We start from the raw sequence: 14,360 nt of genomic DNA on the forward strand, positions 1-14,360 counted from the left end.
TCTCAGCATCATTATATACAAATATTGCCGTTTTGTGCTTGTCCCACACCCAGACTTTTGATCTTCAATGATAAAAATGAATGGTAAAGAAATGTTTTTTCTAATGTTTTAAAATATCTCTGAATAAAATATCAGTAAAATAATCAAAACATAATTGGGGTATTCAATGTCATACAACTGTTGTGATTTTTTTAAACAAAATGTAGTTGTCCCACACTATTGCTGTAATTTCCAGCACAACACTGTAATGTCCCTTTAAACAGTTTGTATGAAAGATTGTTTGGGTAGTTTCTATGGAGATAAACAGTGACATCAGAGCACATGTATACAGCGCCAAATCACAACAAACAGTTGCCCCAAGGCGCTTTATATTGTAAGGCAATGGTGTGGTGGAAATTACATTTACAAGGCCAGTAGTGCCCATAGTTAAAGAATCACCCACTGGCTAAATCACCTCTGCACGCCCGAAAAGTCCAGGAAGTAAAAAGTCGACTAGCAGCACAACAGTCTGAAAATATGTAATATGTAATGGATGTGGCTAATAAGACTGCATGTTCTGTTTGGGTCAGGATTCTGAGGACGTGATTATTCTGTGCACAGCTGGAGGAGACAGCTGCAGACACAGATCTGCTGCTGCACGCAGATGTTAGGTGGCTCAGCAGAGCTAAATTTCTGAAACAGCTTTCTGAATTGTTGCCTGAAATGAAAGAATTTCTAAAACGTTCAAACCATGCTGAATATGCACATCCAGAAGACAGTCAGTGGCTCTTGGATTTAGTCTTTCTTACTGATCTGACTGACAAGCTCAATAAGTTGAATCTAGAGCTACAGGGTGAGGACAAACACATCATCAACACGATCAGCTCCGTGAACACGTTTAAAAGCAAGTTACACCTGCTGGTGTATCAGTGTGACCTGTGGAACTTTTTGCACATGGACACAGAACTTAAGCATCAGTGGAAAGATTGTGCAGAGCTTGAGAGTGCATGTTATGATGATCAAGTGCAGAGCATCTTGTCAGAATTTGACAGGTGCTTTACTGACTTTGCATCCATTGAGCCTGTTGTCACTTTTGTCTGTTTTCCTTTTGGGAAAAATATAGATGTGGATTGTACAACATCCAAAGCAGTGTCACTCTTCAACCTGGATAGGTGTGCGATTGAGAATGAGATCCTCACAATGAAAAATGACATTGAGCTCAAATCCAGAGCAACACCTGACATGAATGAGCAATTCTGGAATCTAATGCAGAAACAGAAGTACCCCAACCTCAGACAAACTGCACAAAATTTGACCGCACTTTTTGGATCAACATATTTCTGAGAGTCTGCCTTTTCACATATGAAGATCAAGTCAAAATATAGATCCACCATGACTGATGATCACCTTACAACCTTCTTACGGCTGCACTCAGCTCCTACTGTCTGGATGATGAGAGATTAACTTCCTCCTGTCACTGCCAGAAGTCCCACTAAGGTAAGGAACAACTTTTCCAACTTGAATTAGGCATTGTGTTATTTAGGTTGGTTGTTGTTGTGTTTTTACGGGCCAGTCCTCGGCCTACTTGTGCTTATTCTTTGCACTATGCACATTTACTTCAATAATGTATTATTTTTGTTAAAACTTTATCTTTGTGTCAGAAAATTGTGTTATTATATTGGTGCACAATAAATTGTGGCGATGCCATAGTTTTCAGTATAGTTTGGTAGAGCTTGATACACTAACTTTAAAGGTCTATCTTGGTTCAAAAAAATTGGGCACCCCTGTGTTAAAGTATGTTTTGTGCAGTCATGTTGATTCCTTTTGTTAAAATATGTCCATTTAAGTCCTGCAACACATAAAAAATAACATGGGACAGGGCAATGCCTTCTTGCTCTTGTATCTGTACACCTGATATTGTTTTACGCTGACGTGTGGTGTCTGTGGGAACATACACGATAGTGATAAATGGTTGATTCATTACAAACAATAAGCAGTTGTTGATGGTTTGCAGGAAGAAGGTGAGGTACTGCAGACGGAGGACAGGGATGGTGAAACACATGCAGAATAAAAAGCACTGCAAGGCGCCGAGGAAGAGGCAGAGAATGGACAAGCGGATGTCTGATTCCTGCCTGGTTTCTCCTAAGAAAGAGGCACAAAGATAATGATCAACACAATTTCTGGCATGATGTCCCACTTACATGACATACGGCACAGATCCATGAGGTCTACATTCCAGGAGGTCGAATTCACAGAATCCAGAATTTGACAACTGACCTGCAGCCAGAGGCCTGTTCTTGTTTCTGTCCATGATGAGGCCGGCTGCAGGAGCAAACAGAATTCCAGTCATCTGGATGAAGCCAAACACATTGGTGTAGTGACTCACTGTGGGAAGAAAAGAGTGTGTTGGGCGTTCAGAGTGGTCTGCATCATCATCATCATCATCATCATCATCAGCCTGCTGTCAGTGTGGAGCAACATGTTTAACATGCAACACTCAGAAAAACATTTTCTCACTCACCCAGGTTTAGGTCACCATTGGCCAGTCAGGTCAACATGGGGTTGAAGGTGCTTAAGTACATCATCCGGTAGAAGTACACAATGCTATACCACAGTAGATGGAACATGAAGAGCCAAGAAAACACACAACTCTGGAAATTAACTGCTGGACAGAAGTGGAGTGAAAAAGTGAAAAAAAAAAAATTAAAAGGAGGAATGGAGTAACTTCTATTTCAATATTTGTGTTGGAACAGGCAACAATGCAGTTCAAGCAAATTAATCTAAAAATCATGTACTATAAATGTTTTATATGCAGAGGAGAGGCCATGACATCCCCTCCTTAAAATGAGGTTCCCACCCTCTGCTCCACAAAAATTTTGGCCCAATTAAAAAATTCCCCCCAAAAACAACCTGGCTCAACTTGGAATTTGACCCCCCGCAACCATCCCCCCCATCCCACTCAGCAACCCTGAAATCTAGGAAGCAATTTAAGAGCGGGAGAGAGTGGACGGCCATTCCAGAGCCCTAGAGACAACAAGAACAGACTTTAGTTCAGAGGAGCATGGGCCAAAGCATCAGCAATAATATTACTTTTACTGCTGATGTGTCTAATGTCAGGGTTGTAGGGTTGTAGAAACAAAGCCCAGTGCATAAGGCGTTGGTTGGGGTTCTGCAGAGACTTCAAAAATGTAAGTGGTTATGGTCAGTAAAGACTGTCAGTGGGGCTTGTCCAGAACCAACATAGACCTCAAAGTGCTGTAAAGCCCATATGAGACCTAATGCCTCCTTTTCTGTATGACCAAATAGTTTTGGTGATATTTATTAAATTTCCGGGAGAAGAAGCTGACAGGAAGCTCAACTCCCTCATCACTTTCCTGCAATAGTACAGCTCCAGCCCCTATCTGATTAGCATCGACCTGTAATTTCAAGGTTTGCCCAAACCAAAAAGCACGATAGTACCCCACCATTCCCAGGAAGTGCATCAGTTCTTTCTTTGTGATTGGCTGTGGAAACTGCTTCACAGCCTCAATTTTTGCTTCCACAGGATGCACAAACCTCTGACCAACAAGTTTTGTCAGACAAGTCACAGTGGCTTTAGCAAACTCACTCATTGCCAAATTAACCGTTAGCCTGGCCCACACCAGTTTCTCAAACAGAGCTTGCACTCTGCGGACATGCTTCTCCCAAGAATCTGAGTAGGTGTGTTGTATGGCTGGGGGGCCTGGCTGCCTTTTTGTTTCTGTCTTTTGTTTTTCCTTCCAGGTGGCTTGCATTTGGGACTGAGTGGCTGTGTTGCTGAGGTTATCAGGACCTCACCCTGATCACCTGCGGCTCGTCAGGACTCACAGCTGAGGTGCATCTATATGGATTGGAACATGGTGGCATTTAAGACTGGAGTATACAGTGTGTATTTGCCAGAGACTCGACCTTGTGACCAGACGGGTGAGATCGTCGTCTCGGGAGCCATCTCATCATCAGTGGATGCAGAGAACGTCCAGGGTTTGATGCACGGTCTGTGAAAGAGGAGGGGGTGAGGTCTCACGCTCGTCAGCACACTTCCTGAGGTACGTTAGATTTTGTGACTAACATTTATACAGTCAGTAAATGTGGTGTCCCTCACACCTTTATTATATTGAGCTGTATGTTAGTCATGTATCGGCTTCCACTGCAGTGGAGTTTTGTGAACTGGATGTTCCATGCCTGCAGGTTGGGAAGTTGATTAGTAATCAAGCTAGGAAGTGTTTGCTGTTTGTACACCTTTAAGTGTTCTCTCTGTGTGTAGAGTGTGGACTCACATAATGGTTCCTTCTTTCACAGACTCGGTTTGTTGCGGCCACCTGGGGGGTGTCGGCGGGGTCCTTGGGTCCGAACAGCTTCTGGCTCCGGACCGTTAGCGCTGCTGGGAGCACACCACGCCAGACTGCACTTTCTGTTATTTTTGTATCACTGTTATGTATTAAATTCAGTTAGCCTTTGTACCGTGCTCTGCTTATTTCATACTGGGTCCTTCAAACGCTGGTCGGTTCTCCGAGCTGCGTCCGACACATAACAAGGTGACCACATCGTCCAAATACACAGCACACCCCTCCAGGCCGGACACAATCGGGTTCATCAGCTGCTGGAAGGTGGCGGGAGCATTCCTTAAACCAAAAGGCATAACTGTGTATGAGTACAAGCTAGATTGAGTTAAGAAAGCGGAAATTTCAGGGGCTTTGGTAATACTGTTAACTTTACAGTAGTCAGTGCAAGGTCTAATAGTTGAGTCAGACTTCCTAACCAGAAGACAAGGTGATGCCCAATTTGAAACACATGGCTCTGCTATGCCATTAGCCAACAGGTATTTCACCTCTATCTCAAATTGTTGTTTCTTCTCCTCAGAAACGCTATAAAATCTTTGCCTAATGGGCTTAGCCTCTCCGATGTCTATGTCATGCTCTATTAGGTGAGTCTGAGTGAGAGTATCAGAAAATAGAACAGGATAACCTCTAATAAGAGCCACTAACTCATCACATTTATCACAATCAAGGCGATCCAACAACGAACTAAGAAGGTCTGAGAGTTGTTCAAACGACCTCTTAAAACCTCATGTAGACCAACAACCATCTCCTTGTCTCCCCTCTCCACCATGGCCACCATGAACAGTGACAGGCACAGCAGCCAACACTGACCTCACTGCTGAAATGCCTTGGTCGGGATCACAGGAAAGATAATATTTTAACAAATTTATATGACACAACTTGGAAGGTTTTCTACAACCTGGGGTTTCAATGAGATAGTTCAAATCTGACACTTTGCACAACACAGTGAAAGGACCACAAAACTTAGCTTGGGAAGGAGAATACACCAATGGCATAAGAGCAAAGACCCGGTCACCACGACTAAACTTGCACAACTCAGCACGTCTGTCATATTTCTGCTTTATTTTCTTCTGAGGCAATTCCAATTTTTCCCTAGTCAGTTCACCAGCTCTGTACAACCTAAGCCTAAATCCATTCACATCATCAAGAATATTTTGGTGTGGTTCATCAGGTAACCATCCATCTTATTACACTGCAAGTGGCCCTCGGACTTTGTGACCAAACACTAAATAATTCTGGCTAAACCCTGTGCTTTCCTGCATTACCTCACGGGCAGCAAGGAACAGCCAGGGTAGACCCTCCTCCTAATCTGCTGACAACTCCATACAATATGCACGAAGCAAAGACTTTAAAGTTTGATGAAAATGTTCCAAAGCTCCTTGGCTTTGGGCATGGAATGCAGTAGATTTGTTATGTTTAAGCTTAAGCTGTTTAAGAACTTGAGCAAATAAATGAGAGGTAAAATTAGAACCCTGATCTGACTGGATAATTTTTGGCATACCAAATGTTGAAATAAACTGAGTCAATGCTTTTACAGCTGATGTCGATGTTATAGTATGAAGTGGAAAGGCTGCAGGATATCTAGTTGCTTGGCACATTACAGTCAATAGGTAACTATGACCTAATTTAGAGCGTGGCAGTGGTCCAACACAATCAATAATTAGATGCTTAAAAGGCTGTCCTATAGCTGGTATTGGATACAAAGGTGCTGGCTTTACAACCTGGTTTGGCTTACTGGTGAGCTGATAAGTATGACAAGTCCTAATAAACTGAGCTACGTTCTGTTTAAGATGCAGCAAGAAATAATGACGGAGGATGCGATCATAAGTTTTATGAACACCCAAATGACTTGCCACGCCACCATGTGCAGTCTGCAAAACAATTGTTGGCACAACAATTTGAAAACAAAAGACAAAATTCTGATTGGTTTGATTAGACCTTTGTTGTCGCCCGCAGGGGTAGGGTTCTTTTTTATAGAGAAAAAGAACAAGTCTCTTTGCCCATGTATCGATTATCGCAGGTTGAATGATATAACTGTAAAGAACTGTTAGCTGCTGGCTCTCATGTCATCCGCTTTTGAGTTATTGGAGGGAGCTAAGATTTTTACTAAACTTGATCTTTGCATTGCATATCACTTGGTCAGAATTAAACAAGGCAACAAATGGAAAACCGCATATAACACGCCTTCTGGACACTATGAATATTTGGCCTCACAAATGCTCCCGTGGTATTCCAAAATTTGGTAAATTATGTGTTATGTGAATATCTGAACAAGGTTGTTTCGTTTATCTGGATGACATACTGATATTCTCCCCCTACCGTACCTTACCTACCGTATCTTTTCTGGGATTCATGATTGCGGAGGGGGAGATCAAAATGGACCCTGAAACAGCAAAGTGCCTCAATGCTCATCAGGCTAGGTGGGTTATATTCTTCAGCCATTTTGTCTTTGTGCTCTCCTATTGGCCGGGCTCCAAGAATGGCAAAGTTGACATGTTATCATGTCAGGGTGACCCGAAATACACGCCTCCCGATCCAGGGACAATTCTACCCACATTCTGTTTTGTTTCGGGCTTAATATGGGACATTGAATTGAGAGTTAAGTCAGTTTTAGGCGATACAGCGGTTCCCCCAGGTTGCCCTCAGGGAAACCTTTTTGTACCAGCAGCTGTCAGAGGTGACGTGGTCAGGTGGGAGCATTACAGTCGCTTCTCTTGCCACCCAGGAATTAAGAATACCATGTTTGTTGTTCAGCAGAGGTTCAGAGATGTTACTGACTATGTTAATGGTTGCCAAATGTGTGCTATACACATGTCATCTAACCGCACGCCTGTGGGCACATTAACCTCTTAAACCCTACAGGATAGTGTTGGTTCTGGAAAATCTCAAGCTCATTGGTGTCAAAGGTAAAAAAAAAAAGAAAAAAATTTTTTTTTCTTCTTTGTGGTAGAGTTGACCACAAACTTTACACACATATGGAGGTGGGTTCTGGAATTGCATGGGTGAGACCAAATTCAAAAAAGGTACTGGTGTCAAGGTCTTTGGGATCACAGGTCAAAATGCTTATTTGTTTTTTACACATCAGTTTGGCACAAACTTGGAACACATATGGAGATAAGATCCAGAATTGCCCAGCAAGATCAAATTTACCAGAAGGAGTATAGGTCATGGTTATTGGTCTCAGGTCCATATGCTGATTTATACCAAACTTGCTATGTCAATGAAGGTCCACATGAAATTGAATTCAAAGAACTGATTTTGGTGACGGTCAAGGTGTTTGACCTTCTGTGGATTCCAAAATTGCCCAGTCAAGGTCAGCCAGAGCTCAGTTATTTGACTGAAAGTCAAAGTCAGTGGGGTCAGTTGTCAGCTTGCTGTAGTCCTTAGTGTCTTTATGCCGATGAGTACTATTACCAAGGAAATGATAATGTTTGAATGTGTACACAAGGTCGAAGACAATCACAACATTTTTTTTTATATTATTTTCTAACGTGGATAAATGAAATCTTGGGCTTGGGAGCACTGTATGACACTATAAAGGACAAAATGCAGAACAAATAATAAAATAAAATTTTTGTGCTTACATAGCGATTATCCTTGTTACCATTGTTCCACAGTGGTCAAATACAATTCCCGTGGGGACGTAGGACACACATTTGAGAAAGGAACTGACCAACAAGACTTGTGAGAAGTCGTTATACTGACCGCGACAATCTGGAAAAGGAAAGACGGACATGAAACGAGGAAAAGAGATAAGCATTAAAACATTCAACATGATGACATATAGAAACATCAATGTGACACCTTTGTTTTTGCTTCCATTTTTCATGAGTTGAAGAAAAAGAAGATTTCTTCAAGGCACGCAAAAGGCTTATTTATGTCCCCTAAAAATGTGTTCACAAATTTGTTATAGTTACTGTGTAGGATATACTGCCATCTAGTGGCAAGGTTACAGACTGCAGTATACTATCCCTGTTCCTGATTTTGTTTTCCTTCAGGTTTTTGCGTCTTTAGTGATGGGGATTCATGTTCTCTTGCCTTTCACGTATAAAGCCATATGCACGATCTTCCCGTTGTTAACCTGAACTAGCAACCAGCAGATAGTGTATAAGGGAGCAATACTGGTGATTCTTTTTTCTTCAGTCTTGTGGCTGTACTGCAAAATTCACCTGGCTGCTGTGGCACATCAAGATGCTGATTAAAGAGCCTGATTATTGCAACATTCGCCTTGAACTGTTCACAATAAAAGCCCAGTCTAAAATGTGCATTTGATCTTGAAAATGATCTTTCTTAGTGGAAGAAGCTGGGAGTGACGGTGCTGGACTGGTGTGGGTTACACGTGCTCTGCAATTGTCAGTCTGGTTTTAAATGATGTTGGAGGCATCTTTTGGAAGAGAAATGAATATTCAGTTAACAGTCAACATTCCTGTAATCAGAATGCAAGTCGCACACTCCCTCAAAAAGTATGGCATCTGTCAAATTACGTCAATAAATATGAAAATTTTGGTGTCCAACACACACTTGTGCAGTAATCATGGCATCGCTCTTTTGATCCAGTGCATGAAAACTGGGAACAAAAACAAAAGTGTTGCATTTATGTGTGTTTTATTTTTATTTATAGAACCTTTGTCAGTGGCATGCAAGTACCACATTTGCTGGAGTTTTTTTTTTAAATAATTTATGAGATCCTATGACATACTCAGGTGCAACCTACATACCAATATGTCATACATTCATTTTATTATAATAATAATTAGAATGGCTATTAAAATTAGACATTCCTAGGAATCAAAGCACAAAACAAAATAAACTAATAATAAAAGAATAACTGCCAATTTCAATTTATTTAATTTTATATAGCACGAAATCACAACAAAGGAGCCTCAAGGTGCTTCACAGGCAAGGTCTAACCTTACCAACCCCTAGAGCAAGCACACGGGCAACAGTGGTAAGGAAATGCTCCCTCTGATGATATTGAGGAAGAAACCTGAAGCAGACCAGTCGAAGAGGGTTGACTCACTGCTTAGGTCATTCTAACAGTTACAAGGTTTTTACAAAGTTTTACAAAGGTGAAGAAAGAGAAAAAATGAAATCAAAACAACATGACATAATAACAAAAGAATATGTATTTGATGAGAAATCCACTTGGGCGGTTATGCCACAGGCAGGGTTCATCCAGCACTCCTCATACCATCAGTGGGCCTGTTCCCATGGTAATGTCCATTCCAAATGCAGACTGCAGTGGGCTGCCCCAGCTTCAGATGTGGCATCTCACAGTCACTCAGTCCAGCACCCTGTCTTCAATAGCCATCCTGCTATTCGTGTCTCATACAGAGAGAAAAAGAGCAGAATCAGTCGCCTGAAAAAACTACACCGAAGGCATAATTCATCAGCAGTAAATCGTCAGGAAAGGACAGAGAATACTCAGGTGATCACTGGCCGTTAGCCCAAAGCTTCACTAACAGACCCAGAATTTGATAAAGTTGAGGCTGAGACCTGTTCCATTACTAATAAAATGAACTGAAAAAATAGGAAGCATAGGTCCATACAATGCCAGTATGCGAGCCATACGAAAGGGAGAATAAGTGCATCTTGAGGCTGGATTTGAGTGTCTCTACAGAATCAGACTGTTTTATCTTGATAGGGAGATCATTCCACAAAAGAGGTGCACCATAAGAAAAGGCTCTGTCGTCCACAGACTTTTTATTCACCCTAGGGACACAAACTAGTCCTGCACCCTGAGAATACAGAGCCCATGCCGGTACGTAGAGCTTGATTAGGTCAGCTAAGTAGGGAGGTGCCACTCTGTGAATAATTATATGTGTTAATAGCAATGCCAATTATTAAAAGATACATTACAACCATGCACAAAAATTCAGCATCAAAGTAATCAGCTGATAATACAGAAAAAAAGTGTGATTTATACTCTGGTGCGACTTACAGTTGTATGCATAGGTTTGGGCACCCCTGATAATTTTCATGATTTTCCTTTATAAATCATTGGTTGTCTTGATCAGAAATTTCAGTTAAATATATTATACAGCAGATGAACACACTGATATTTGAGAAGTGAAATGAAGTTTCTAGTATTTACAGAAAATGTGCAATAATTATTTAAACAAAATTAGGCAGGTGCATAAATTTGGGCACCCTTGTCATTTTATTGATTTGAATATATTTAGCACTAATTATTGGAACATAAAATTGGTTTGGTAAGCTCATTGACCCTTGACCTCCTTACACAGGTGAATCCAATCATGAGAAAGTGTATTTAAGGTGGCCATTTGTAAATGTTTCCCCTCTTTGCATCTCTTCTAATGTGTGGCAACATGGGAGCCTCTAAACAACTCTGAAATGACTTGAAAACAAAGATTTTTCAACATCATGGTTTAGGGGAAGGATACTAAAAGCTATCTCAGAGATTTCAGCTGTTAGTTTCCACGGTGAGGAACATAGTGAGGAAATGGAAGACCGCAGGCACAGTACTAGTTAAGGCCAGACGTGGCAGGCCAAGAAAAATCTCAGATAAGATGAAGTGAAGGATGGTGCGAACAGTCATAGTCAACCCACAGACCTGCTACAAAGAACTACAACATGATCTTACTGCAGATAGTGTCTTTGTGCATCATTCAACTATACAGCGCACTTTGCACAAAGAGATGCTTTATGATGCTGTAATGCAGAGGAAGCCTTTTCTGCGTACACGCCATGAACAAAGTCGCTTGAGGTATGATAAAGCACATTTGGGCAAGCCAGCTTCATTTTGGAATAAGGTGCTGTGGACTGATGAAACTAAAATTGAGTTATTTGGACATAACAAGGGGGCGGTATGCATGCCTGAAAAAGAACACAGCATTCCAAGAAAAACACTTGCTACCTACAGTAAAATTTGGAGGTGGTTCCATCATACTGTGTGGCTGTGTGGCCAGTGCAGGTACTAGAAATCTTGTTAAAGTTGAGGGTCACATGGATTCCAGTCAATATCAGCAGATTCTTGGGAACAATGTTCAAGAATCAGTGACAAAGTTGAAGTTGCGCCGGGGCTGGATCTTTCAACAAGACAACGACCATAAACACTGCTCAAAATCTACTAAGGCATTCATGCAGAGGAACAAGTGGAATGGCCATCTCAGTCCCCAGACCTGAATGTTACTGAAAATCCGTGGTGTGATTTTAAGTGGGCTGTCCGTGCTTGGAAACCAACAAACCTGAGATTTTGTAAAGAAGAATGGTCCAAAATACCTTCAACCAGAATCCAGACTCTCATTGGAAGCTATAGGAAGCATTTAGAGGCTGTTATTTCTGCAACAGGAGGATCTACTTTTTCTGTTCGGGTGCCCAAATTTATGCAACTGCCTAATTTTGTTTAAATAATTATTGCACACTTTCTGTAAATCCTATAAACTTTATTTCACTTTTCAAATATCACTGTGCTTGTCTCCTATATGATATATTCAACTGAAATTGCTGATCCAAACCACCAATGATTTATAAAGGAAAATCATGGAAATCATCAAGGGTGTCTAAACTTTTACATACAACTGTATATGTGGGTTTTTCGTCTTCAAGATGCATTTTTAACAGGTGCAGCTTATACTCCGGAAAATAAGGTGTATGCATCTGTAATTTTATACTTCGCCATTCAAACCATTCAAAGGTGAGTAAAACACAGAAAGTGAATTGCTGATACTTTTGTTGTTATTTTTGATGCGTCAGTGGATGTATTTCTACGTACCTATGTAGACAGAGTGGTTTTTTGTCGTGATGTTTGTACAGTGTCCAGAAAAGTAGCCGTTGACTTTGTAGACAAACACCAGAGAAGCCCAGCAGGGCAGGAACCCCCGTGAAGAGCAAGATCTCTAAAAATGCTGACAGCAGAGTCATCCAGTGCTGCACATTTGTTTTTCTTCTTTGACATTCAGACATCCTGGAAAGTGTCGGTTTCCTCCTGAAGTAATGTATGATTATGTTCATGTAAATGTGAGGTTCTACAACCTTACCGACAGGATCACAAAATAAACCTAGAAAACAATGAAGACTTGAGGATATTTGAGGAGTCGACACAAATACTCTGCTGTTTGTAGTTTGTAGATCCCTGAAGACTTATTTGTCACACTCACTCATCTTCAGCTGCTAAACTGGTCTTGGGTCGGTTGGGGGTGGGGGGCCTCCAGCAGGGGGCACCAAATTTCCCTTTCCCGGGCCACGTTAACCACTTCTGACTGGGTGTACTGAGGCGTTCCCAGGCCAACATGGAGATACAATCTCTCCTCCTAGTCCTGTGTCTTCCCCGGAGTCTCCTGCCAGATGCCTGGAACCCCTCCTTAGGGATGTGCCCATGGGGCGCATACCCTCACTTCATACTTTCACAACATCTCCCACAGTATCTCCCAGGGCACCCGATAATACGCCTTCTCCACGTCTACAAACCACATGTAGACTGGATGATCATCCTCCCAGGCCCCCTCCAGGATACTTCTGAGAGCGAAGAGCTGGTCGGTTGTTTGACGGCCAGGACAGAAACTGCATTATTCCTCTTCAATCTGAGGTTTGACTATTGGCTGAACCCTTCTTTGCAGCTCCCTGGAGTAGACTTTACCAAGGAGGCTGAGTAGTGTGATGCCCCTGTAATTGACACACAATCTCTGGTCCCTTTTAAATATGGGGGCCACCACCCCAGTTTGTCACTTCTTAGGCACTGTCCCAAACCTCTGCACAACGTCTCATCCAAGGCCGTCCCTCCACACCGAGAGCCTTTGGCATTTCTGGACAGATCTCATCAACCCCTGGGGCTTTGCCACTGTGGAGCTGTTTGGCTATTTCTGTGACTTCCACCAGGGAAATTGATGATGATCCCCCATCAGCTTCCAGCTCTGCCCCTAATACAGAGGGCGCTCCAGTCTGATGCAGAAGTTCCACATAGTGTTCCTTCCAGCACCCAATTCCCACCTCAGCTGAGGTTAACAGGGTCCCATCCTTACTGTAGACAGCTTGGATGGTTCCCCGTTTTCCCCTCCTGAGGTGACTCATGGTCCACCAAAAGCACCTTGGTGCAGACCGAAATTCGTTCTCCGTGGCTACTCTGAACTCCTCCCACAATTTTCAGTTTAGTTTCAATTTATTTATTTTTTTATATAGCACAAAATCAGAACAAAATTGCCTCAAGGCACTTCACACAAGTAACATCTAACCTTATCAACCCCCAGAGCAAGCACACAGGTGACAGTGGTAAGGAAAAACTCCCTCTGAGGAACAAACCTCAAGTAGACCAGACTCAAAGGGATGACCCTCTGCTCGGGCCATGCTACCGACACAAATTACATAACAATTCACAAAACGAATATGCAGGAAATGTTGCCAGTGCACAGGACAGGAGGGTTTCAGAAACAGACACCACACCCATCACTGGATGGAGTGGACCTCAAACAGAGAGAGACAGAGAGACAAAGAGAGAGAAAAACAGAACACCCACTGCTTTGCCCCCCTCACAACAGAGGCTGCTGCCCTTTGGGCCTGTCAGTACCTTACATCTGCTTGCAGAGTTCTCCAAGATAATATATTCCAGAAGGACTCCTTCAGTTGGACGGCTTCCCTGACCACTGGTGTCTGTGACTGTATTCGAGGGTGGCAATGCCTTGAGGCACCTAAGACCTTCAGGTCACAGCTCTCTGCTGCAGCTTTAGCAGTAGAAGCTTTGAACATGGCCCATTCTGGTTCAGTGCCCCCAACCTCCACAGGGATGCTGGAAAAGCTTCGCCGAAGATGTGAGTTGACGATCTGTCAGACAGTGGGCTCTTCCAGATGTTCCCACTTCACCTGCACTATCCGTTTGGGCTTACCAGGTCTGTTCAAAGTCCTCCCCCACCCTCTGATCCTGCTCACCACCAGATGGTGATCAGTTGACAGCTCTGCCCGTCTCTTCACCTGCGTGTCCAGAACATGCAGCCTCAGATCAGATGATACAATCACAAAATTGATCATTGACCTTCAGCCTAGGTTACTCTGGTACTATGTACACTTATG

General features: G+C 42.5%; 1 protein-coding gene across 1 annotated transcript in view; it reads right to left on the bottom strand.

Moving 5' to 3' along the window:
- Window positions 1–805: 805 nt before the first annotated feature.
- LOC117526668 (solute carrier family 43 member 3-like) overlaps window positions 806–14,360 on the bottom strand; it is a 36,036-nt gene continuing 22,481 nt past the window's right edge. Inside the window, exons 2-4 of the mRNA XM_034188721.1 lie at window positions 2,257–2,364; window positions 1,906–2,121; window positions 806–825 (exon numbers count right to left, since the gene is read on the bottom strand). Of these exons, the coding sequence (XP_034044612.1) occupies window positions 806–825; window positions 1,906–2,121; window positions 2,257–2,364 (344 nt within the window). The remainder of the gene's footprint in view (window positions 826–1,905; window positions 2,122–2,256; window positions 2,365–14,360) is intronic.

This window comes from Thalassophryne amazonica, chromosome 15 (assembly GCF_902500255.1).
Source record: "Thalassophryne amazonica chromosome 15, fThaAma1.1, whole genome shotgun sequence".
In the NCBI taxonomy this organism is placed as follows: Eukaryota; Metazoa; Chordata; class Actinopteri; order Batrachoidiformes; family Batrachoididae; genus Thalassophryne; species Thalassophryne amazonica.